The sequence below is a fragment of the Ischnura elegans genome, chromosome 11, assembly GCF_921293095.1.
Source record: "Ischnura elegans chromosome 11, ioIscEleg1.1, whole genome shotgun sequence".
NCBI lineage: Eukaryota > Metazoa > Arthropoda > Insecta > Odonata > Coenagrionidae > Ischnura > Ischnura elegans.
Genome location: NC_060256.1, coordinates 102,598,839 through 102,623,843, shown reverse-complemented (window position 1 = coordinate 102,623,843; position 25,005 = coordinate 102,598,839). Strand labels below are relative to the sequence as shown.

The 25,005-nt window shown below is 40.2% G+C and overlaps 2 protein-coding genes across 2 annotated transcripts in view; one reads left to right on the top strand and one right to left on the bottom strand.

Annotated features, from left to right (window-relative positions):
- The window catches only part of LOC124167743 (cAMP-dependent protein kinase catalytic subunit 3), a 207,439-nt gene extending 183,231 nt beyond the window's left edge, over positions 1 to 24,208 (bottom strand). The window contains exon 1 of the mRNA XM_046545755.1: positions 23,946 to 24,208. Within this exon, the coding sequence (XP_046401711.1) occupies positions 23,946 to 24,051 (106 nt within the window). The 5' untranslated portion in view covers positions 24,052 to 24,208. The remainder of the gene's footprint in view (positions 1 to 23,945) is intronic.
- LOC124167745 lies at positions 10,623 to 12,476 on the top strand. The gene is made up of 3 exons (XM_046545756.1): positions 10,623 to 10,945; positions 11,050 to 11,430; positions 11,509 to 12,476. The coding sequence occupies exons 1-3, from the start codon at positions 10,690 to 10,692 to the stop codon at positions 11,850 to 11,852; spliced, it is 981 nt and encodes a 326-aa protein (XP_046401712.1). The 5' UTR covers positions 10,623 to 10,689; the 3' UTR covers positions 11,853 to 12,476.
- Positions 24,209 to 25,005: the final 797 nt, after the last annotated feature.

Below are 25,005 nucleotides of genomic sequence, written 5' to 3'. Positions count from 1 at the left end.
CGATGCATTTGGTGGGGAAGACGGGCGGGAGGCGGTGCCAAGGCGCGTAATTGGCGAAAAGGGCCAGAATAGAGGCAGTGTGGCTGGTAAATATAGCCCCCGACCGACTGACTGCCTTGGGTCGAGTGGTACTCACACGCACTGAGTGAGTTGTCCAAAGCACCTCGAATAAACGCGGAGTGCCCGTCACTTGTTTCGTTCGACTCTTTGGCGAGATTAAGATTCGTTTCCTTCGTCAAAGTAATGTGAGCGACTCAAAACTGGAAATTCTCGAGTTGAGATGGAGAGCGAACTTTCTTGGCAGCGAAGAGTGGAAATCGAATTGGTTTGGTGGACGGCATCACATCTAGTGGGTCTAGGTTCGAATGCCGGAGGTGACGAATACCATTATCAGAGACTGCTCCATTAGCAGAGAGTGTGGGGGGGGGATGGCGCTCTGTCCGTCGGTCAGGCTAATGCCGACGCTGGGTTTTCCTCCGCTCTTCCTTCCCTACCAGTCTTGGCGAAAATGCCGTACCATATGCTGTAAAAAATAGAACTTAGAGCAATAATAGTCGATTTAAATGGATTTGAACTTCGTTATCTTTCAGGCATTTAAGGTTAGTGTTCTCCAAGTATTTAAATTGTTACGTTAAATCCCCCTGAGCTTCCGAATTAGCAGTAACCCCTCTAATGGCAGTTGAACCTTATTCATTAATGGACGAGGTGATTACATAATGAAGTTGTATCCTTCATCTTAGAAATCCTTGATTACTAGGAAATCAGTTGTAAAATTTAACCAAACTTTAATTATAATTAGCGCCTGATGATGATGATTACTCATTGAAACCCGGGTCGCGCTCTTATAAAATAAGTGGTATAAGTAACTGTCTATATCCAGGAAACAAACTTTAATTGTCTGAAAATGGCGGCCATTACTACTATCGTAAGTTTAAAGTCGTTGGTACTAAGGGGGTAAAGAATCCCGACAAAATTTGTGCTTCCTCTATTGCTCAGCGAGAAAAGTACAGTAATTAAAAATGAAAAAAGAGCAGTAAGTAAAAAAGTAAAAGAAAATCCTTTGCAGAGAGTTGTTATTCTTTGGTTAACGCAGGAAATTCAGACATGGAAAACAGTCTTTTCTTCATCGTCGAAATACGTGACAGATTAGCGGATTTAACGAGCGTATCTCTTGACGACCCAAATGCCGTGCAATAGATGGCGCATTAGATGGCATCGTGTGCGCATTGGAGGCATTCCCTTGAGTTCTGCTTCACAGCGTCATCGCCAGATGAATTTCACTCTCAAAATACCAAACAGAAGACCAGAGAAAACTTTCCTCTCCGAGAAAAAGAGAATCGACTAGCAAGCTCGATCGGTTACACGTTTGAATACGGCGTTGTTTTAGGGCATATCAACTTTTCTAGGAAGACTGATGTGCTCATTGCCAGAATACTTGCCAGTTTACTTGCGTTGATAAAGCTATTAGCCCTTCCTTTGGGAAGCGGTTGACGCCAGGCAAAAGACCATTAGTATTCGGTCTAAGGGCCGTATTCTTAGTGGACCCTACATATCCGTCCCTACATAACAAAAGGCCCCTACATGCGTTTCTCAGTCGACCCTACATAAGTGGTGGGGGGTAATTCCGTCGTCAAGTTCTCTGAGATGACGTAGATGATGGCGCAGCGCCAATTTTACACTCTGGTGGTGTAATGGAACTAACTATGAAACTAAGAAAAGACGACCCAAAATTTATGACCGAGCATATTGTTTTTGTAGGGTGTAGGACTGGTTCAGCTACCCTACATCAAGTAGGGCCCGTTTAGTTCCAAAAACGGCCATATGTACGGCTTGATGTGGCGTATGTAGGGCGAGATCGGTTTATGTAGGGGCTGATGACGTATCCAGGATCGGTTGGCCCTACAGGGTCGACTAAGAATACGGCCCTCAGTGCGGCAGGCAAGGCAGCTGCTGAAATATAAGGGAAAGTGAGTTCTGACTGAAGTAGCGGGCACTGCCGGTGGAAGTAAGTTCTCACATTTGAGATGAGAAGGGGAACTACTATCGGAGCAGGAATTGTTTTATCGAGATACTATGCGAATAACTGAGTAACGCCTGGGACGCAGAAAAATGACATAAATTCTCTTTTTGTCCAACTCTGCGCTCTTTTACTAACTTTTTAATTCATAACCGCATTTGCAGAGTATACAGCATAACAGAGTATATATTAGGGATGAGTCGATTCCACTTCTTTTCGATTCCGATTCCAATTTCTATTCCTTCAAATCGATTCCCGATTCTCGATTCCGATTCCATCGATTCTTATTCCTTCTAACAGGTGGGATTTTGATTTATCTGTAATATTGCTGATATTAAAATTTAAGAATTGAATGGAATAAAATAACTAGGGACGAACGGATCCAGGATTTTTGGGGCTAGATCTTTCGAATCGGATGTTTACGAATCCAAATGCATTTTCAAATTCCTGCGATTTCACTAAGTCATTATTCAAGTTTATTGTGGGTACATACAATCAATGGAATGCTTTTTAGATTTTCATACACATTTTAATATTTTTATAAATTAAAAATTATTTTATGGGCTTTCAAGTTGTTTTTTAAAAACATCTTTACATACTCAGGGCCTAAAGTGTTATTCTTGGGTTTGGAAATGAAAATAGGAAAAATGTTAGGATGAACCACTGACCAGTGGCGTAGGGAGAGGACCTCCCCAAAACATAAAAACACCATTACTTTCCTTTATAAAAGGAAAGAAAATATTTAAAAATCATGAATTTACAAAAATGAAAAAAAATTGAATCACTGAAAAATGAAGTTTTTTCTATTACGAAGGTCGTTAAAATTAGTTTGAAACCCTCTCCTTTGTACCCAGTTGTTTAAAAATTCCCCCCTCTGGTTTTGGACCCCCCCTTAACAAAATTCCTGGCTACCCCCCTGCTATCGACTGAATTCAAATTTTCCTCACGCACGTTTCCCCCGAATTTTACTTTCTCATCGCATACGGACTTGTGTTTCACCCGAAAATGCTTCAGTTACAGTGAGGTGGATTTAGCACATCCTCGCGATAATTTACGCCACAGTGCACGCACACGGCACTCATTGGTTCTCCTTATTTCAATGGAAATGTTTATACACAAGGAAAGACATTTTTATCGGTGTATCATTAAATGAAATTTCAACTGCGCAATCAGCAACACAATTAAAAGTATTTAAAACGGCATTAACTTCACGTGCGACGAGGTGCTCAACCGCTCAGCATGAGGTAGGAGTGGGCAGCAGAAGATCGTAAAGGAGAGGTGGAGGGGAAGGAGCAGTGGTGTAGCCAGGAATTTCAATTGGGGGGGATCCAAAACCAGGGGGGAGAATTGTTTAAAAAACCGGGCACTAAATAATGGGTTTTAAACTAATTTTAACACTTTTTATAATCGAAAAACTTAATTTGTTAGAGAAAATTTTTGTAAATTCCTGATTTTTCAATATTTTGTAATCTTTTGTGAAGGACAATAACTGTGTTTTTATATTTCGGGGGATGGGGTCCGGACCCTCCCCATGGCTACGCCACTGGGAAGGAGCGCGTAAAGAAGAGGTGGAGAGGAAGGAGCACGCTCCCTCCGTATTTCAAACAACAAGGCTACAAGTGAGAGACTCAAGGATGAAGAAGTCAGATCTTGCTTCAATGACGTCGTTGCCTTCAAAGCGAAGCCAGGCGCGCTACGTGATATATGTAGTTGGCGTTTCCAATCCATCTCTAATTGTTTGATTGGTTAAAGCTGCGCTTGTTTCTTTGAAAATTATGCTGTTTGGACAATGTTGCATACCAGTTAAGTGTAATTGTAGAATTGTAGATAGAAAACTGAGTGGCAATCAATTGGAGCTGAAAAATAAACTGTAATATCGTCAGAAATGCGTCTCGTTTGGTCTAGTTCTTTTTTAAATCTCGTGCATATCACCTAATTGTCGAAGCTATCAAGATATCTTCGGGCCCAGAAAGTCACTCTCCTAGCATTTGTCGTCTAGAAACGGAGAATTGAAGCAGGTAGGCCAAAAAAGGTCAGTTGGTGAGACGAGGTAGGGATGAAAACGCTTCAATTGTTTTCGTGTGATATGATATTTTCCTTAGAAGACAATGATTTTTGGTCCGTGTGATTTCGGATGCGAAAAAAACAACAGAGGCACGGGCTGATGGACGGCCGAGGGTAGTTTTCTGAAATCTGTGACGTAGTTACTTTTGACGTGGTTAGTATCCTACGGCGCTGAGATTCCTCCGATGATTGTTCAATCTCTTGGGAAGAGTCACACTTTGTGCCAGTCGTATTTTGCTTTTTTTATTTTCTGGCTGGAAATCCTGACCACGGCTGAAATTCTACTAGCAACCTCTGCGAGAGCTTTCAAACAAAACGGTTCATGAGTAGGACAAGAATCGCATGCGACGACGCATTCGAAGATAGAATCGGAACTTTTTCCACCCTTATGGGGAGTTACATTCACTGAAGCTATTATTTAAAATTTCGGATCCAGATCCGATGTCTTCCGCGACTTTGGATCCGATGAAGGGCAATATCCGCGGGTATTTGGATCCGAGGTATCCGATCCGACCATCCCTAATAATAACAATAGCCGCGGTGGCTACATTCTCGTTTGGCCGCAGTGGCTAAACAATAATGTAGCGTCCATGGCGTCCATACATACCAGAGCAGCCTGGCGGGTGCGTGGTGGCGTCCGAACGCAACCTGTCGAGTCCGCCCGGAGGCCGCGGCGGCTTATGCCAAGCAAGTATCAACTTCCTCAAGGGTTGCATTGATGAAACTGGGCTATACAAACACGAATGTGTCTAATTTTTTTATTATTGACGCAGGCGCGTGTTAGTCTAAAAAGGTTGAATTTATAAAAAAAACCGCTCTCAGCGCGTATTTGTAAGAAACATTTTTCACAGGAAAACTCGCTCTCTGCACGTTTTTCTTATCATCAGGCTTCAAATATCATTCGAAAGTAAAAAAAATATGTTTCAATCTATTATACTTTAAAATTGGTGGTCCAGATGAATTCTCCGAATGTGATTCATAATCGTAACAATTTGATTTGCCTTGACCAGCGGTTAATAAAAGAACGGAAAACGCATGCATTGCTTCCCCATCCCGAGGTTTCCAATTTTTTTTCTCTGAGAGTTGCTCATGAACACGCGCCATTCCAGGGTTCGTTGGTTTGTCGCTCTTGCCGACATTTTCTGTTTCCGAGGCCTCTGAGGCATGTTCGTCGTAGCACCCGCGTGCCGGGCGTATCCTCCGCGCGGGCAAGGCTGACACCGCGGCCGCTTAGATGTGTGGCAGCATTTATGCCCCAAACTTATAGTCTATGCTCAAAGCATTTATCTTCCTGGAATCGATGGAATCGGAATCGACTTCAGGCGATCGATTCTCGATTTCGATTCCGTGCCCGAGAATCGGTGGAATCGAGAATCGACATTTGGAATCGACTCATCCCTAAATTTAACCATGAAAATTTCTCTCGTCCATCATAACGGCTACTTAGAAAATCCTTATCCTATGATCCACAAAAAAATGGTGACAATGATTCTTCACGAGCATTTCATTCACGTTCATTTTAAAAAATAACCAAGAGGGCCACGGTTTATCCTGGAGATTCCAAATATTCATATGACAAAGCCTGTAGGCCGAAATCCGAAATTGAAAATTCGACCATCTCGACAATGTAAAAACGAAAATCGTTTATTCCTCGGAATTGGTTCATACGAAACAAAGTGTTGTCCCATTGGGCTCCCATGTTAATTCAGTCAAGATATATCTCGAAAACTATACGACTGTATCGCATTTTCGGACTTTTCCTCCCGATGTTTTTTTTTACTTCTACTTCCCATAGCCCATATACCTACTCCTATCATAGTTTGGGCTGCGAATTTGTATCAATGAGTCAGTCAGACAATCAATTCGTCATTATATATATTTCAAACATGTATACATTCTTTATCTTCCTTGGTATACAACAATCATCCGTATCGCATCCATAGTTTTGGATTATTAAAGTAAAAACCGAACGTCCGTTCAGAAAACGTACGAAATTTCCACGATTTTAATTTTTCCCACGAGATTCGATACAACTAGTTTAAAGAAACTACTTTTTTCATGTCATTTACACTGATACACGCACTTACAAAGTTTAAAGGAATTCGGCCATCTATAAGTGGAAGAAATGATGTATTGATCAAAAGAAGAGTGTACATGTCGGTGGCATTCAAAGATTTTTTTAAATTTTTATCGAGATAACCATTTTTTACAAAAACAAATTGTTATCTAAATGCAGTGGAGGACATTTAAGGCTTATAAAATAATAGTTCTCGTCGTCGATATCACAAAGTTATGCCGAAAGCAGCACAAAGTATGGAAAAAAATACTAATTTTTGCCGTTAAATTTAGCATAAGACGGCTTTTTCGAAACAATAAACTAAAAAAACGCCTAAAATAAATACAAGAAGATGTGGCTAATATTATTAGATTTCTTAATAAACAATAATCATCCGTAACGCATCAATAATTGGGGAGAATTAAAGTAAAAACCAATCGTCCGCCTGTAAAAAAAATCCGAAGATTCGGCCATTTACATTTTTTCCGAAAGGATCGATGCAAGCAGTTCGGAAAAGTTTACTACTGTACTTCTAAAATTAATTGACCAAATATATTAGCTTTAATTACACATTACACTAGAAGTCTGTCCCGAAAAAAAGACGATATTTCGGCCATTATAATGTCGCAACTATAGCGTGTGATGGAAACTTCTGGTGGCAGCAACTTCCTGTCTTGTCCATTGCGATAATGGAATCCTGTCTCTTTTGAAGCAGGGAATTATATTCGAACCAGCTGTCTACGGCCTCCTAGAAAGTAAATACACATTGTAATTAAGTGGTCGTAGCCATGGCGCCCAAGTGCCCTAACAGACTGATCACAAGGCCGACAGCAGAGGGAGCCCAAGGCTCAGCGGTCGAAAAAAGTCGGGCAATAACCTGCTAAGGCTGCTGCATTTTTTGTTTTTTTTTTATTCAGGGGCGTAATTCTGTACACCGTACCGACGATTGTCGGTGTCGGTAAGCTGTTCCTACCAATAAGTCTCGGTACGAGCGATTCAGGGGCCGTATTCTGTAACTCCAAACCGATCGGTGCGGCACCGATTCGTCGGGTGCGACGTCACACCGACTCCCGGTAAGAAGTCGTGCGATTCTGTACGAACCCGATCGGTGCGGCACCGACGAGAGGACGGGAGATCGTCGGTAGCCGTACCGACAGCAATAAGGTGTCGATACGGCCACCGACTAGTGGGTTTCATGAACTCCCCAGTGCGCATTATACGTTTTATTTTGTTTTTACCTCATCACCGAGTAAACAATGAGGTTTTCTGCATTGTTATCTTTTTCTGCCCCTTCGAATACGCCTCTATAATTCACTGTGTCATCATCTATATTAATTACCTTGACAGAAATATAAGATAATGGTTAATAAACATGAGGTTTGTTAACATATAATGACTTTCTCTCATTTATATGTTACCACTTGATTGAAATTTCACTCGCTTGTATAATAGGCTTTATTTCTCTCTATCATCATTAATTTGCTCCTTTGACATAAAAAAAGATATTTTTGATTAAATATGAGTTTTGCCGCAATGTTATCACTTTATATTACTCTGAATAGGCGCCTGTTATTTCACTCAATCATCAATTTGGCGTTTCTCTCGGCATAGAAATAAGATCTTTTTATTTAAGAATGAAGTTTGCCACAACGGTATCAGTTTCTTTCATTTGTAACAGGCAACTATATTTCATTTCATCGTCAGCCATTGATTCCCTTGACGATAAAAGAAGATATTTGTTAATAAGTATGAGGTTTACCGCAATATTATCATTTTCTCTCACTTGGAATGCGCAACTTATACATATGTATTTCACCCAATCACAATTTATTTACTTCCTCGCCATTACAATTCTTTTAATTACACCCAGCTCCATATTTTTATAACAATTTCCTAACTTGTTCCTCTAATATGACATTTACATTTGAATCCTACGTTCACGTTCCATGGTATGTTATTTTCGTCTGCTACGGTGCCAATGGCATAACCTTCCGTTGATAACATTTAGACGGAACTTACTTAATGACAACTATATTACAAAATCATGAATAAATAGCATTATACGGAACCAATATTTTAAAAAAGAAACTACGATCTCAAGGATAGTTTCAATAATTCATTCCAGCAACAACAATCTCCATCACATACAAACTTTATTGTGATGTTGTAATATTGTTTCCTTCGATTCTGTAGGTACAGCATTACTACCACACATTATATAAGCATTGTTAACAACTTATCCAATATCGATTATCTTAATCTAGCAATAAGTCGTAATTTCCGCAAATAAAAAGATTGATAATGACGACAACAAACTGTGCCAATGAGTCTTCACTTGTTTTTACCCTTCTTTCATTGGTGGAGACACGTTTAACTTCGGATATATTCGGATTTTCCCTGTTTGGGCAGGAGAGGGAACCGTACCGACTGGATTGATACCGACGACCATACTGAATCGCTGAATTAGCCGTCGTCGGTATGGAAACCGTCGTCGGTACGGAATGATGTGCTGTCGGTGGGCTGGGAAGGGAAACCGACCGGTGCGGTACCGACGAAATACAGAATACGGCCCCTGGTGACACGTTCTACCGACGATTGTCGTTATCCCACCGACAGTTGTCGGTAAACCCGTCGGTACGTACCGACGATTTCGAAACGCTCGGTAGGACCTACCGACACTATTTAAGCAACATAGCGGACTTTTGTTTACACTTTTCGGCCTAAACTGACGATTTTGAATCATAATCTCCGACGCTAGATCCGTGGATGCTCTCTAATTGTATGTTCTTTAAAATAAAAATGATTGATTAAACACTTGAAACGTTAAATTTATGTAGTGGGAGCAGTATTTAACTTTGCCAATGCTACACGTATATTACATTATGCGTTCCAATAGCGTAAGGTATTTTACATTATACATATTCCGTCATTTTACGTATGTAACGTTAGGGTGGCCCAAAAAAAACTTTTTTTTGAAAGTTTGTGGGGCGACTTCATTTTATGGTGCAATTTCATGTATAAACGACCCACAAAAAAATTCGGCTCGATTGCACAATATTTGACCCTGCCGAAACGCGTTTAAACATTTTCGGCTAGGATGTAAGGCATTTTGCCTACTTTACAGGGGCTATTTTCCGTTTTCTCCAGTATTTGCTGCAGAAATTGTTGTTAAATAGAATAAATACAATACTTGTTGATAAAAATTATTATTAAAAATCAGTTATTTTATTATTAATTCGTTAAAAATGGTTTACATAAAATTTACAACCTTTTTTTTCCATACTTATAACAGATATTTTTTGATGAGGGACACACCCCTTTCGGCGGTGTCATTGACGACTTTAATATGTTTTATAACATTAAATCCTTTCAGGTACCTTTCATCGAAAAGCCAATCTTCGGGGTCTCTTGACAAAAAGCCTTCTACGGCATGATAGATTTCGCTTATTCTCGTTATAATTGGATAAAAAGGTAATCAAGAAAGCGTTCAAAGCAGCACGGTTATCGTTTGGCGGCAAAAGTAAACTCAGTCAATGCTTCATTAGAACAATGTTGCAAGGCGGCATCATTGTCCTACGACGATGCAAGAAGACAACGGCACTTCATGATCACAGCTATATTGTTGCGCGACTCTCCCGCCCCTGAAGACTCCAGTGACAAAACAAGCGGTAGCATTCGTGAAAGCAGTTCATGTTTTCAGAGGTGAAACCGTGTGTCTCTGAGTTATTTTTCTAGGAGTTTGTGTGATTTTACTTCGAAATGGCTGAGAAGAGTTATAGGCGTATCACTAGGAGGAATACCAATATTTGGCTCGTTGGTGACTGTTTCGATGAAAACTTGCCGAGAAATGGGAAACTTCCTACATTACGAGAAGTTTTGAAGAGTTTCTTTGCTAGACTGCACTCCACGCCGGGCACTGCTAAATCCAAAGACGTCGCCAGACACACGGGGAGCGCATTGCTGGAATTTTGGGCAGAAGCAAACATCCCAACTCAAAACGCCCGTGATGTTATTAAGAAACTATTAAACGTGTATAGGGAATATAGGAGGTTAGGAAAAGATAAGGGCCTCAAATGCAGGAAGAGTGATATGAAGAGACAATTATTTACATCCAAGCTGGACAGGCTGCTCGACATTGGTCATAAGAAAGCTATGGAGCTCATTAAAATAGATGATGACCGCCAATTTTACGTGAGCATGCAAAGTGACCGCATTGGGTATATGGGCGGCATCGATAAGGAATGGTGCGCCATGCAGGAAAACAATCGTAAAAGGAATCATCAGAAGGAACTTGCAGCGGAGAAGGCGAAAGAACGAAGTACAAAGGAGACGAATGAGCTCTTTAAAAACCATGTTTCTTCCGAGGCTTCCGATACGAGCACGGCTGAAGACACCGATGATGGTATGTAGTTTTGTATGTATGAATTATAAAGCTAAAATTTATGAATAATTTTATTTATGTAGGTCATATAATTTTTGTTGCACTACACATTTTACAGACTTTACATCGAGCAAGCCTAAGAAGCGCAAGATTCACATTGTAAATGACTCAATGGTATCTGCTGCGTTAGATCGAACTCTGACGTCTTCCGGTGGGGGATCCATGCTAATAAAAGCGGTTGCTCAGGCCACAGCGAAATCTTTGGGTTTTGCTGAGAAGGAGGTGCAGATAGTTTCTTCCCGCTCACAATTACAGCGAAAAAGGTCGGAATGTAGAGAGGAAATGGCAATTATGATTAAACAAGAGTTCACTCCGGATGTTCCTTTGGTCGTCCATTGGGATGGAAAGCTAATGCCCAGCAGTGAAGGTATTTATCGTAATTTATTTGTCCTTTCCATTATTTATTTTCAATATCTTGCATAGTCTGTAGGCACATCAGACCATTTATTGCGGTTTCGTTCCTTCCTTTAGATGCAGAAGGCAATGCTGATCGGTTGCCAATTTTGGTATCTGGAGAAGGAGTTGAGCAGCTTCTTGGCGTTCCGGAATTGAAAAGGGGCACTGGGATTCAGGAAGCTACTGCAGTGGTTGAATATTTGACAAGTTGGGAACTTCAGGAGCGAGTTATAGGCCTCGTCTTTGATACCACAACCGTGAATAGTGGACGAGTAAATGGAGCCTGTGTTCATATTCAGCGAAAACTGGGAAAAGAGCTGCTGGAGCTTGCTTGCAGACACCATATACTTGAACTAGTCCTCGCTGCTGTATTTGATTCATTGATAAGTGTTTCTAAGAAGGCAACTTTACCATTTGTTGATTGTCTAAAGGATAATTGGAAAAATATCGACAAAGGTATTTTGAAACGCTTGCTAATATATTTCCACGTATGCAGGGACATTAACTAAACTTTTGTTTTTACTATGCTTACAGCGCGGTACCGCACTGCAGCGACAACACGGGGTAGTTTGCGGAAGATCAACGACAAAAAAGAAATCATTATATTTTGCTGCAACCAACTTAAGGTAAGAAACTACCTCACATTTTATACACCCACATCTATTTCCACCTTAATTGATCATTATTTCTTTATTTCCAGGTATTTCAGCCGCGTGACGACTACAGGGAACTTCTGGAGTTGGTTATTATTTTCTTGGGTGGTTCAGTTCCAGGAACCACAGCCTATCAGTTTAAGAAGCCTGGCTCCATCAGCAAGTCGCGGTGGATGGCAAAGGCAATCTATTCATTCAAAGTATGGATGTTTGGAAAGCAATTGAACCTTTCAACCAAAGAGAGTGACAACGTGTTTCAAATATGTTGTTTTGTAGCTTCCGTGTACATTAAGTCCTGGTACACATGTCCAGTGGCATTTAGTGCGCCAGCCTGTGATCTTGAACTTCTGAAAACGTTGGCTAGTAGAGAAGAGAAACACTACCAAGCAGCATTTAAAAAATTTTGCAACCATTTATGGTATTTATCAGAAACATTAGTTTGCTTATCTTTGTTTGATCCCAATGTTTCATTGCCTTGTAAGAGGGCGATGGTCAACTCTTTTTTAAAGGAAGTGCATGTTTGCAGCCCTCGAGCGCAACTTCCTCCCAATTGTGGCATTAAGGATTTGGAATTGAGCGATTTCGTTTCCTCTAATTCTCGACGTTTCTTCGACATTACGGGCATTGATCAAGGCTTTTTGTCAAGAGACCCCGAAGATTGGATTTTCGATGAAAGGTACCTGAAAGGATTTAATGTTATAAAACATATTAAAGTCGTCAATGACACCGCCGAAAGGGGTGTGTCCCTCATCAAAAAATATCTGTTACAGAAAAACCTTACCTGTAATGAACGTGAGAGACAGCATTTGCTATTAGTGGTGCAGAAGCACAGAAGAATGTTCGATAAGTACGGAAAAAAAAAGGTTGTAAATTTTATGTAAACCATTTTTAACGAATTAATAATAAAATAACTGATTTGTAATAATAATTTTTATCAACAAGTATTGTATTTATTCTATTTAACAACAATTTCTGCAGCAAATACCGGAGAAAACGGAAAATAGCCCCTGTAAAGTAGGCAAAATGCCTTACATCCTAGCCGAAAATGTTTAAACGCGTTTCGGCAGGGTCAAATATTGTGCAATCGAGCCGAATTTTTTTGTGGGTCGTTTATACATGAAATTGCACCATAAAATGAAGTCGCCCCACAAACTTTAAAAAAAAAGTTTTTTTTGGGCCACCCTAATGTAACGTATTGCTTTGCTTTTAAATTACTCACAACAAGACACGATAGGTATCTATAGTTGATTCGTTAAGTTTGGATCCGAAATTAATTTATATTTTCAACAAAAGCGAATGGGCTGCTATAAGGGATTGATGCACTTTTAATGAAATATTTCCGTGGACATTTCGTTCACTTTCATATTAACTTCAATTTCCTTTGTGAGCTTCTGAGAATAAGGTTCATAATGAAAATAACTCCCCTACCTTCGTAAGTACCCTTGAGAGCATCAGACAGCAACTCCGAAATAGAAAAAGCATATTGCCACCATATTTTAAAAGAATGCAGATGGCATCACTTAACTCCTCAGATTTTTGCCGTCGTTAGCGGTGCACAAAACTTCCGTTCAAATTAATGCTGAATTTACTTCACCATACTAACCAAACACCGTACGGGACTTTAATATAGGTTATTATTATTATAAGAGCACTTAGTAGGTACGTACCGTGCATTCCATCGGAAGAAAGGGACAAATAAAAAGAATGATTGCACGAAACAAGGAAATATTTAATGAATTATTCATCATTAAAGTACAAACATTTCAATTCATCACGAGAAAACCTTCACACCTTCAAAGGTATATCACAAATTCACACTGATCTAGTATATTTAGTCCAAGTTATATCAACGCAAATTTGTCTGAAATAACACACAAATGGTATCAAAATGCAAACATTAGCACTTCCAAATAGATAGCGTAAAGTATGTCCCTCAAATTCACAATCACAGCACTTGTCGTGATGATACCTTCCGTGACATCCGCGAAATCTGGGTGTTTTTCTCAACGAATGTATTTTAAATAGACTAAAATGTGATTTCAAGCGACAAAAATGTTTTCTAATAAAATAATTACCCTTGTGGAAGTATCGGACTTACGGCGAACAATGAGGCAAACGATGCAAACAAGTCATGGCTGAAGATGAAGGGACATTGTTACAATACTAATAAAAATAATTTCGTCACTGCTAACCACAAGAATAAAATTATAATAAGCGTGGCTGAACAATTCTGTAGCAGATAAAGTCCTCTCCAAGACAATTATACTTGAAAATTCCGATACATTAAGAACCAAATGTTGCCGATATTCTTCTATCAACGACCGTTGAATCCTTGAATATTAAGGCTTTTTTACTTGGACAAGAAAAAATCCCATGGTAAATACAGCAAACTCTGCGAATACAAGCCACATCGCACCAACGGGAGTAAGAAATTGTGTTCGCAGAGTAATTAAACATCGTAAATATCTCACAAAGCAGTGATCAACTCTTTTTAACTTCTTCGCGGGCTGCCGAATATCAGATGGCGTTTTCGAAGCCTCATTTGTTTAATGCAAAGAAACGAGAAATATGATTGGTCGAGGCGCATAGCCTCGCGTGCGGGTGCCACTTTCATAACGACAAAAGCATTACGTCACGAAGTTGTCGGTTGCACCGACGACTGTGGGTAGAGCCGTTTTGTGAATAGCATTTCTGTCGGTGCAACCGACGATCGTCGGTACCCGTGTACAGAATTCCGCCCCAGGTCTCATGAGTCTTGCCCACCACTGATTTCGATCATGACCTCATACAGCATCAGTGGTGTGAGTTTTTTTTCAATTTATCACGCTAATGGTTATCGAAAATTCATTACACACATCTTTGGTAAACGTACTTAGAGAGTTAAGACTGCAGCTTCCAAAAGCGTTGTCTGGCCAATAGTTGCGAGCGCGTTGGGCAGCTACCGTTTCTACACGACTGATTCACACTGACTGTGGAGGGGATTATCGATTGCCGTCCGACCTCAATGCCTACGAGCAATGCAATGTGACCGAGGGATGGGATTTTGACTGATTCAACTTGCAAACGTGCAGTGGTTCCAGAACTAGAAGAACGCACTTAGAAGGATGCCCATAGGAACAGTGGCATTGGCAATTAGGTAATGGGCTTTTTCAAGGTTCCTCTCGATGTAATAGAATATTCTCTCTGTGGGCCGTTAAACATTTATTTTCGTGAATTTTTATTTTGAAATGGAAACGTGCGAAGAATTACTAACAATAGATGTAGTAACTATTCCACAATAGATGGCATTTTTTGGTGTATGACAGCGCCTTAAGTGTACCGCCATCCGAACAGTTTACCACCAACAAGTAGAATTTTAATATTTTCCAATTGAGCCTGAAAAAGAAGCGAATACGGATTTTGGGGGAGTGAGACGTTCAGAGGATTTTTTAGAGAAAAATACTGCTGAAGTAAGGCACGAATGTTGTTTTTCTATCTAATCAATGGTAATATTGACGCATTTTATCAATGCAAAAAATAAAATTTGTTTTACCATGGAGCGGCAGGTAACGGCCTTAAAAACATTTTACAGGCCCATCGCATCGAAGGACGGATGCATTTCGCTATTCGAGAATCAACTCTTCTTCGACTCTTTCGTATCACGACCAAATTGAACATTTTTTGACTCGATGGTCACTCAATTAGAAATTACACGGACGTCAATCGAATCCGTCCCGCAGCCAACGAATGCAAGTGTACAGGAATTACGCCAATTTTATCAGCTATAAGACATTCCATTTGAATAGCAATTCAGCGTAAATGGGAGTTCGATTTCAATTTTTCTTCCTTTCAATGCGTCAATTGAAACAATATACAGGGGGCTACTATCGCTTTTTATACAGTATATCCTGCATTACGAAATCCGCGATCATAGGGAAAAAAATGTAAATGCCACAGAGGACCCATAATACCTGTGTTGGAGAGTGCTTGATGACCAATTACGCAGCTTGAAAGGATTTCCACAGTTCTCTTAAGACTCCGACCGCATGGCCTATAACGGCTCTCAAAGAGCGCTGAGGATGACGTCACGGCTACGTCTACTAAGACAAATGATTCGTGTGCGGTCGTTTGCGCTCGAGTCGTGAATAAGAATTGGCTGGCCTGTGGGCCCCGGTCGAAAATGCCAAAAAGTCGGAAAAAATAGAATTTTTCAAATTAAATATATTTAAATTGCGGCTCGAAAGGGTTTACCTGCACGATTCCCAAAGCAGGACTCATCTCGATGGGCCGCCTCCAAAATACCAAGGGGAAAATGTTAGTCTTTTAATGACATGTTATACATTGGATATTTGGACGTGAACAGCTATCGCATACAGTGGATCATAATTCCTCACAAACATCCTTCATATTATGCTAGTGAAATTTGCGTCTTATTGCATCCAACACGAAAAATTCAGCCGTCCCGCAGTGGGCGGAAATCGAAAAAAGCTGGACAAAACCTCAAAATCGATTTTTTTTAGTGCGGAACTTTGCACTGACGTTGTCAATACATTAGTGTATTTTTTGACTCAAACCGTTTTCCATATGCAAATTTTTTAAACAAATTACTTGGCATCAAAGTTGAACAAATTTCGCAAAAATTGCCCTCATTGAATTTTTTTTCGAAATTCAGCATGTTAAAATTAATGCCACACCTTCTGTAGTAATTCAATAGAAACAAAAATTTACAATCTTATTACGTGGTTTATTATAGTTAATTCTTGGCAACTTTCATGACTCAGTTGCATTATTTGTGGCTGATACGATAAAAAATGGCGGACCCTGTTTTTCGTCGAAATTTTGTGCTCGTGTAGGACTATAAAAAAAAGGATCACCGAGTTACCTCGAGATACTTACACCACTTATACAACAACACATAAAGAGTATTATACCACAAGGAGAATACTGACCACCCGTGACACCGAAATTAAGATCGATTTTTTGAACGTGCGACACAGTTCAGAGCTTGCTGCAGGCCACGGGGATTACCATGCTCGACGGACGTTGGTAAGTGAATCTTTTACCAAGTGAATTGTGTATAAAACACAACGGAAAAGGTGAGATGGACGGAGCGGAAAAGAAATGAAGAAGTGCTATCCATAGAGGAGAGATTTGAGGTACTTACGGGGGGAGGAGAAGGATGAAGGTAAGGATATGGATAGAATGAAAGGGCCCTAATGCGAACGTGCGTTACTGTTAATTTAAGTGGTAAGCTCAAGTTGGGAGGGGCGCAGGCGGGCTGATTCGTAAAATCTTCCATGTACTCAAACATAACCAGAATACCTTCAATAATACTCAATTATACTCCCTTTTTAATTTCAGAAGGGTAGGTAAATTATGTTTTTCCATGACCACCATAAACGGTTAACATAAAATTATAATTCCACGCTGATGTTGCTTGCTGTATTTTTTTTAAACGCTGAGCAATACTTATTTATGAGCGTTTCTACGTAACTGTCATACTAGGGTTCAAAAATTCAATTTGAGGTAAATGGACCGTTCGAAGTCCTGACATGGTGTAAATATTCCAAACTTTAATAATCCGTACCTGTTTCTCCCCATACTTCAACCATTTTTTACGAAAACGCCGCGGAATTGAGCTCTCGTATCATATGAGCAAATGAATCCGTTTACACAGCCATTCTATTATTGAAGATTTCGCAACTAAGATAAGATTTTTCTATGAAAATTTCCAGTTAACCATTCTCCCCAATCATGACTGTATCTTACCAATCCATTTCATCAATACTTGAAAGTCACATGTTCACGCAGAGGACTGTAATGCAACAGTGCGCCGTTTTGGTGTCAGTCAGTGACGATTGACATACATTTTTTTCCGCTGACCAAAATCAAGGGATGCGAGAGATAAATCGTTTCGTATCCAAATCAAGTCCATCCAAAGGATGAAAGATCAGAATAAAAAAATTCCCCAGCATTCACCGTTTTTGTTCCTGAGGGCCGTCACTGACTGACATTTTAACCTGTGGTATTGCTCAAGTTTCAAATTTTGGTGCGTGCGCTTCATTGGCCCCGACTGGTACACTAAATTCGTGGCATAATATGTTCCTCGAGTAATAATGTTATATCAGTTTTATTGTTCTTGGTAAATTGTTTGTTTATACAGCGGAGTATTTTATTTTTTTGCCAATTGTTGACTTCGGCATGCCGCGTATCACCGTCACCTTCATTGTCGTCGCGTCGCTTCGGTACGTTTGTTGTGAAAGCGGGACATAGGAGCAGAATGATTGTTGAGATCTGAAATCCTTAATTGTAAAATATGTCAGGATATATTAATATGGCAAAGACGGGAGCAGAGAGACAGCGCGAGCATCGTGAGAGGAAAAAGCAAAGAGGTGAATGCAAGGAATTAAACAGGAAGAATAGAGAGCGGCAATGAAGTCGTAACAGATCATGGCAAGGGTGGTGTTGATGTAGTTGGGGGCAAAGGCAGAAACATGTCCTGGGAAGCTTTTAAGTCGGGTTCTCCTGTAATAAATGCAGTGTGAGTGTGTAATTAAAACGGCATGAAAATAAAATTTGCAGAGATCCCTGTACACGGCATTTCTGCCTCCAATGAAATGCTGGACTAACAGTGGCACGGCATTTCATCCATACGGAACACATTCTTTGTTCACCATGTGGAGTTAGTTGCTATAAATATAATTAAGATGTCTCCTTACGCAATAGATCATAGTGCTAGGAGTACTCACCATTTTAAGCGAGAATATAGAAATCGAAGAAAAATTAGTGGATAAAATACATACTATGTGCTTATGTATCAGTGGGGTAGCCAGGAATTTCGTTCAGGGGGGGTCTAACACAGGAGGGGTCTAACACAGGGGGAAAATGTTTTAAAAACAGGGTACTAGGTAGAGGGTTCTAAACTAATTTTAAAACTTTTTTTCTGAAGGAAAATAATTGTGTTTTTATATTTTGGGGGGGGGTCCGGACCCCCTGGACATACCCCCTGGCTATGCAACTGTTATGTTTCTTATATAAATTTCTGTGTTCAATATAGATATATTTTGCAATGCTCATTCCATGAAAAAGAAAAGTTAACACGCATCAAATCACATGTGTCAGTCAGTGACAATTCCCGTCAGTCAGTGACGCTCCATTTTTATGGCCAAAGAGAGGAAACCATTACTTACACAAAGTCACGATTTTGCATACGTTTGGGCAACAATTAGAACTATTTTACGCATTTCGTGGATTTTCTTTATCTTGCATAATTTCAGAGAAATGCGAAGAAATGTGACAACGTCACAAAACGGAGTTTCATTTTTGTCAGTCAGTGACAACGACTTTGAAGTAAAAAATCTCCAGTTCTACTGGGATCACAGGGTGGTACCAAAGCCAGTGTATGCTTTCACTAACTTGTTTTTGGTGGAATCCTCCAGAAAGCTCCTAAATTGATTTGTATTAAGTCAAAGGGGAAATATATGAACAAAAACTGGGTGTAACGGTCAGTCAGTGACGCGTAGAAACGCTCTTATGAGTGTTCCCCAGAAAGAAAAGGACAACACTTCCTACGACGCATTGTGGTGTAAAAGCCTGTCATTTTATTCAATGCCCATAAATATCTCGCTACTTCTTTCATAGAAACATTATAGTTATCTTAAAAGCAATTCAAACCAATCCGATTTATCATATATAATTCATGAGTTATAAATTCTCTCATAAAACAATTTCCTTGCCGTTAGATTTGGCCAGGTTAAAAAATAAAATACTTAAACATTTTTTCTATTTTGATAATGTAAATAAGTTGCGGTATGCAAAATGTAGGCACCACTTATGCTCCGAATAAACTTAAACTTGGGGAGTAACTGATATTTCACTTGTAAACATTGAAAACTGTCTGAAAATCCTTCGCCCACCACACGGGTGAACGCAAGCGTGGATGGGAGCCGTGACGTAAACGACAGTATTAACATTGGCGTATATATTTTCGTATTTTTATCAAGACCATGTTGAGAAAAAAATATTGGAGTATTATGCTCGAAATGTTCCGAAATTTTTATTTGTATTATATGTGCTGTATAATTTCACCAAACGATTCGGATGTCCCTCTCACGATGTGTTACTCGCCAGAAAAATCCTTAAATTCTTTTCCGCCTTCTTCGATGGTGGAATTGTTTGGCTGTGGAGGGGAGGGTTCACCGGGACCTTCCTACCTCTAAAATCGTGCTTGGGGCTATTGGCGAGGGTTAAAGTAGTCAACTTGCACCATTTGCACTACCCGATCCAATCAAACCGGGGTCCAGCGGAGAAGGAACGCGTAAGCAATACGCGAAGGTCGACTTCGGAGAAAAACAGAGACAGCTGCGCCAGATATGTGGACCGACTTTTGAAAGTGACTGTACATCAACAAATACTGATGCACGCAGATGAATCAAACATGGTATGTTATCTATAATATGATAAATTTAACAATGATGACACTCCAAGTCGTTTTCTAAGCCTCGAGGACTGTACGGCGAAACGTAGGCGTGGTGATTTGCAATTAATGCATAATATACAGCGATAAAAATTCAAAACGAGCTTAATTGGCCAAGAAAAGTGATTGGAGTTCTTCCCTTCGTTTTGAAAATCGCCTCCAACCTTCAACAAACCTTCTGTCTCCTCCGTATCTCCCTTAGGTATTTCCTCTCCTCGCCCACCATGTCCAGCACTTCGTCGTTCCCTTCTAACCCGTCATCTTCACCTTCTCCATTCTCCTCCACGCCCATATCCCGAACGCTTCCTGCAGTCTCCCCTCGTCCTCCTCCTTCAAAGTCCGTCCGTACCGCATAGCGCTGCACTCGTATTCTCATATAATAACCATCTCATCACCTCCTTCCTATTCATTAGCGCTTCCTTTAATAACGCAATTTTCTCCTTGACGTCCTTATCGCAGTGTCCGTTTTCCTCCTGTGTACTGCTCAAATAGTTGAACTGAAAAGTCCACCTCTTCAAGGCTATGACAAACAACTTTTATCGTGAGCCCCACATTCCTAGCTCGCGATGCTTTACAAGACCAAATAACCTTGGTCATCTTGTCATTAATCTGGATACCACATTCTTCGACCAGTGGACATATTAATCTTTCTAACGCATCCACCAATGCGTGCAACTCTTTCGCCGACTGCAATAGAAGCAATGCATGATATAGCGCGAACCTCACTGATTTGATTATTAATCGTCCAACTTGCATCGAACGCCTTCTGCGATATTTCTTCCGCATAAAAGTTAAACAGCAAAGGTGATAGCGGGAAAAGCGAGCGTGAATCGCAGAAAATTTTTATAAAGAAATGGTATCGGGGTAATAAGACCGGTGAATATCACCAGTACAATTTTTAGAATTTCGCCAGTAGAATCTTAATTGCAATCTGAGACTCTATAAGGGTCAAACGTTAGTAAATTGAGGTGGAATGAGACATATTTCTTCTCAATTAAGACTAAATCGCATAGAATCAGCTACATATTAATCTCTAATGTTACTCATCACTCATTTGTCTTCAGCACAAAGTGAAAATTGGCATTTTCTTTCGTCCACGAAAAACAGCACTTCACTCGGAATCGATCAAAAAATCCTCTAGGCCACTCTAATTTGAATGATATTGGCCGGAAAGTGGGATGTAAATCTGTCTTTTCATGGCATTGGCTATTGGGCGAGATGAGATTTGAAAAATAAGGGACAGCACAAGAAAGATACTAGTTCGGGTCTTCAGAGCAACGCCTAAAATTAATGTTCAAGAAGTTTGAAAATTTCTGATGCACCTTAAACCAGGGCACAGACGCACTTATCTGAATAAGAACTTTGGCACATTTCCGATCCACTTAGGGGTGTACTTAAATTTATCCACTTTCCGGAAGTGACATCGCTTATTTCTACTTACGATGAGCTGCACAGCCAAAACACGAAGTAGGGCTGGTGCAGCATAAGAAGTGCCATCGAGCTTACCAGCCTCACTGAAGAAACGCTAACCATACGCATGACCACATAATTTGTTCTTGAAAAATTAATTCCAAAATTATCGACTTCATATATATATATTACATGATGTTTTGGTTGAATTTCAAGCATTTGTGCATGTTCATAATAATTTAATTGGTGTTTCAAAATTAAATTAGGGATAGTCTCTTTCAGCATTTCTGTTTTTTAATTCCATAATTAAAATTTATTTTTTAACCCTCTAATTAATAATAATGTATGCCACGCAATGCACTACATCAAAATTGTAGCTTTCGGTCGACACGTTTCGACCTCCCCGAATCAAACCCTCCAACTTTCCAAAAGACGCTTTGATTCTATAGTGAGCAATTCAATATTCCAAGGTGCTCAGTAATAAACCAATCACAATTTCATGCACGTCCCTTAAAACAGCGCAGCACTAAGCTATTCCGTATTTCTGCATGTTGTGAGTCTTGTTCGCGGACGACCGCTAGAGTTCATGAGCACTTCGGTCGTGCTGAGGTACGTTCCGGTCAGCCAAAATGTCGCGAAGATGTATTTCCGTGAGTGCTAAGGTTGGATTGGGATTCGGCCTTAGTCTCGCAGCCCATGCATCGCGTCCATTCTTCCCGCGAGACTCGACGTGAAATTGGCACATTTTTAAGAGCTTCTTCCACTCCCCTCTTCCCTCGCTCGAGATGGATAAATAGCAAGAAGGGCGGTAGTGCTTATTTTGGGCTCTTAATCTTCTTCCGAATTCTACAAATAGATGCCGTCAATATCGGGGACGTCGTACCGAGGAGCGGCGGCAGCCATCGGGCGCACAAAACAGTAGCGCAGCGTGCGTCGCTTCCGCGTATTTCGGGAGACCGCCCACGGCAGCGAGCCTAACTTGTCAGCTCACGCGCACACTCCTTCTTCGTAATAAACAGAGTGAAAGTAATCGAATTACTGTTAACGATGAAATTTCTGGTAATTTATAACATGCAATCGATACACTTTTTAAAAAGTAGGTTTTACTTGTAATTACTCCTAATCGCGTTAGAGTCATCGATACATTTGAATAATCAAAATTGAAAATCTGAATTTCACGCGCGGTAATCGAAATGCAGTCCCAGCTGCATTAACCTCATTGACAGGGGTGAATTCAGGGCAGAACGTATTTATTTATGCCTAAAGTAGCTAATGATTAATTTCACGTATATTTTTATTTAATGTGATAATGTTTAATTGTTATTTAATGGACTGAAATCAAATAATAATTAAAAATCCGATTTGCATACTGTTACCCCGTTCTAGAAACTATTGACAGCATCATGTACCGGAGCTAATTTAAAAGTAATTTTAATCGTAACTGCAATAGTACTGATTACTTTTTCAAAGGGTAATTTGTAAGTATTTCAAAATTTGACGATGTAAATTGACTACGACTCCGATCACATTTCATGAATAATCACCGGCATTCACGTTGGTTGGCAATTCAAACATGAAGATATTTATCACTAACAGTATGGGGATGTATTTGAAGACCGATTCTCCAAAAGTCATCCAACAAAAAAACTGTAAAACCTAAACCAAATACCGCGTTTGATGACGTTGGTATTCATTTATAAAATAGGTAAAGGAATCCGCGCTAGGAAAAGTTTCCCGGATAACTTAGCGTGCATTGAATAAATTTGATATAATAACAAACTTACTCCTTCCATGGTACATCATATTATGCAATTATTCAGATTTTTTGGGTAACATGACCAGCCCAGAGAAATTTCAAATTTCTCCTTGTGGTTATCGACTCTTCCAAGTACATTACAGCATAACATATAGATCAGGCGACACTAATGTCCCCGATAAAAAATATAATAGAACCATTATCGGCCTTGGTTTTTTCGCCAAGTGACAGTACAAGTTGCCGGCAGAAAAATGAATAAAACTCAACTTCCACGAGTGTTAAACTGAAGTCAGGAAGCGTTAAAACCAGAGCGGCAACGGTGAAGTGAAGCCGCCAGAGTTCAATAGTATAATTGTTTATCCTGTTTATGGGGTTTTAGTTGATGGTGGGGGGTTCACACAATTTCTGGGTCGCCGAGAGAAAATTTCTTTAATAATACGCTCTGTAACGCGTTACATATGATTTCTTCGCCAATTGAACAGCTGATTTGTCAGATCTCAAATAATAAAAAATATCATACGCAAAATACATTTCTATCAATAAAATTTCCATATAAACTTGGTGCTATGCTCTTGGTGCTATCAGTAGATGTCATGAGCGCCAAGTTTGGCAACAGCGTAGGTACTTTCGAGTGATCTTAGCAGAAAGTGGAACGCTTTCTCTCGGGCGAGGGGCACAGAAAGGAAGGCATACTCACCGATCGTCTGAAGGATCTCTAAGTCGTCCAGCCGATAGCCGCCCTCTCCGTCCCCCTTCTCCGGCCTGCCGCCTTCCTCTTCGCATCTCCCCTCGCACTCTGACATTGTCCCACGCGGGAGTCGAACTAACTCACTGCAGCGTCGCAGCAAGCAACAGCAGACCACTCACTCACACATGCACCAACGCCCAATTGATATTCCTCCGGCCTCCGAGGGCGCCTGCGTTTAACTGTTCCTCGCAGCTCGTCGCCGTGGAGAAGACGGAGACTTGCATGACACTGCGCATGCGCGGCCGACCCAGCGATTCCCGCGCCGCTTTCGGTCCGCTCGAAATGAGACCGCTGGAAAGTTCCCATTTGTCCGAGTCTCTTGGGGCGCTGAATCCAGGTTTCAAATTTGGCAATCAAAATTTAGCGTTTGCAAAAATGGGACATATTGGAAAAATTTTGCATTATTATTTATAGCCTCGGAAACTATCCAATTCTACGAAAGCACTTAATAACTTAACAGGACAAAAAATTTCCTATAAATTTGTTCCTCAGGTTTTTTCGACAAATGAACCGTTTATACGCAGGATCCATTTGAAAATTGGGGATAAAAAAATATCATATATCATAAAAATATCATTCTCCGCAAAAAAAATCAGTTTCTCCGCAATCACTGAATCGAGCAGTTCCGTCGGACGCGACGGTTGCATTTGCAGTTCATGACGATTGCCTTCTATGTGATTTTTAGCCCTGAGTGCGAAAATAAGCCTTTCTATTTCCATCTAAAAAGGTAAGGTAAAAATTTGGCGAATTACAACTCAAATATTTCAACAATTCAAAAAATTCACCAATTGATTGAAGCTCCCGCTGACCATTCATTGTAAATAAACTTCGCTTATGGGTGTTTTCAGCGTAGCTTTAAATAATTTCCTCTGCACGGAAAGAAATGTATTTGTTCTTCGTACAAATGCGTATTTGCTGCCTCAGTATTTGTTGTGGGGACTAATCCATCATTAAATGTAGCAAAAACTTTTGCTTCACAGAAAAAACTCGTCTGCTACGGTAGCAAATT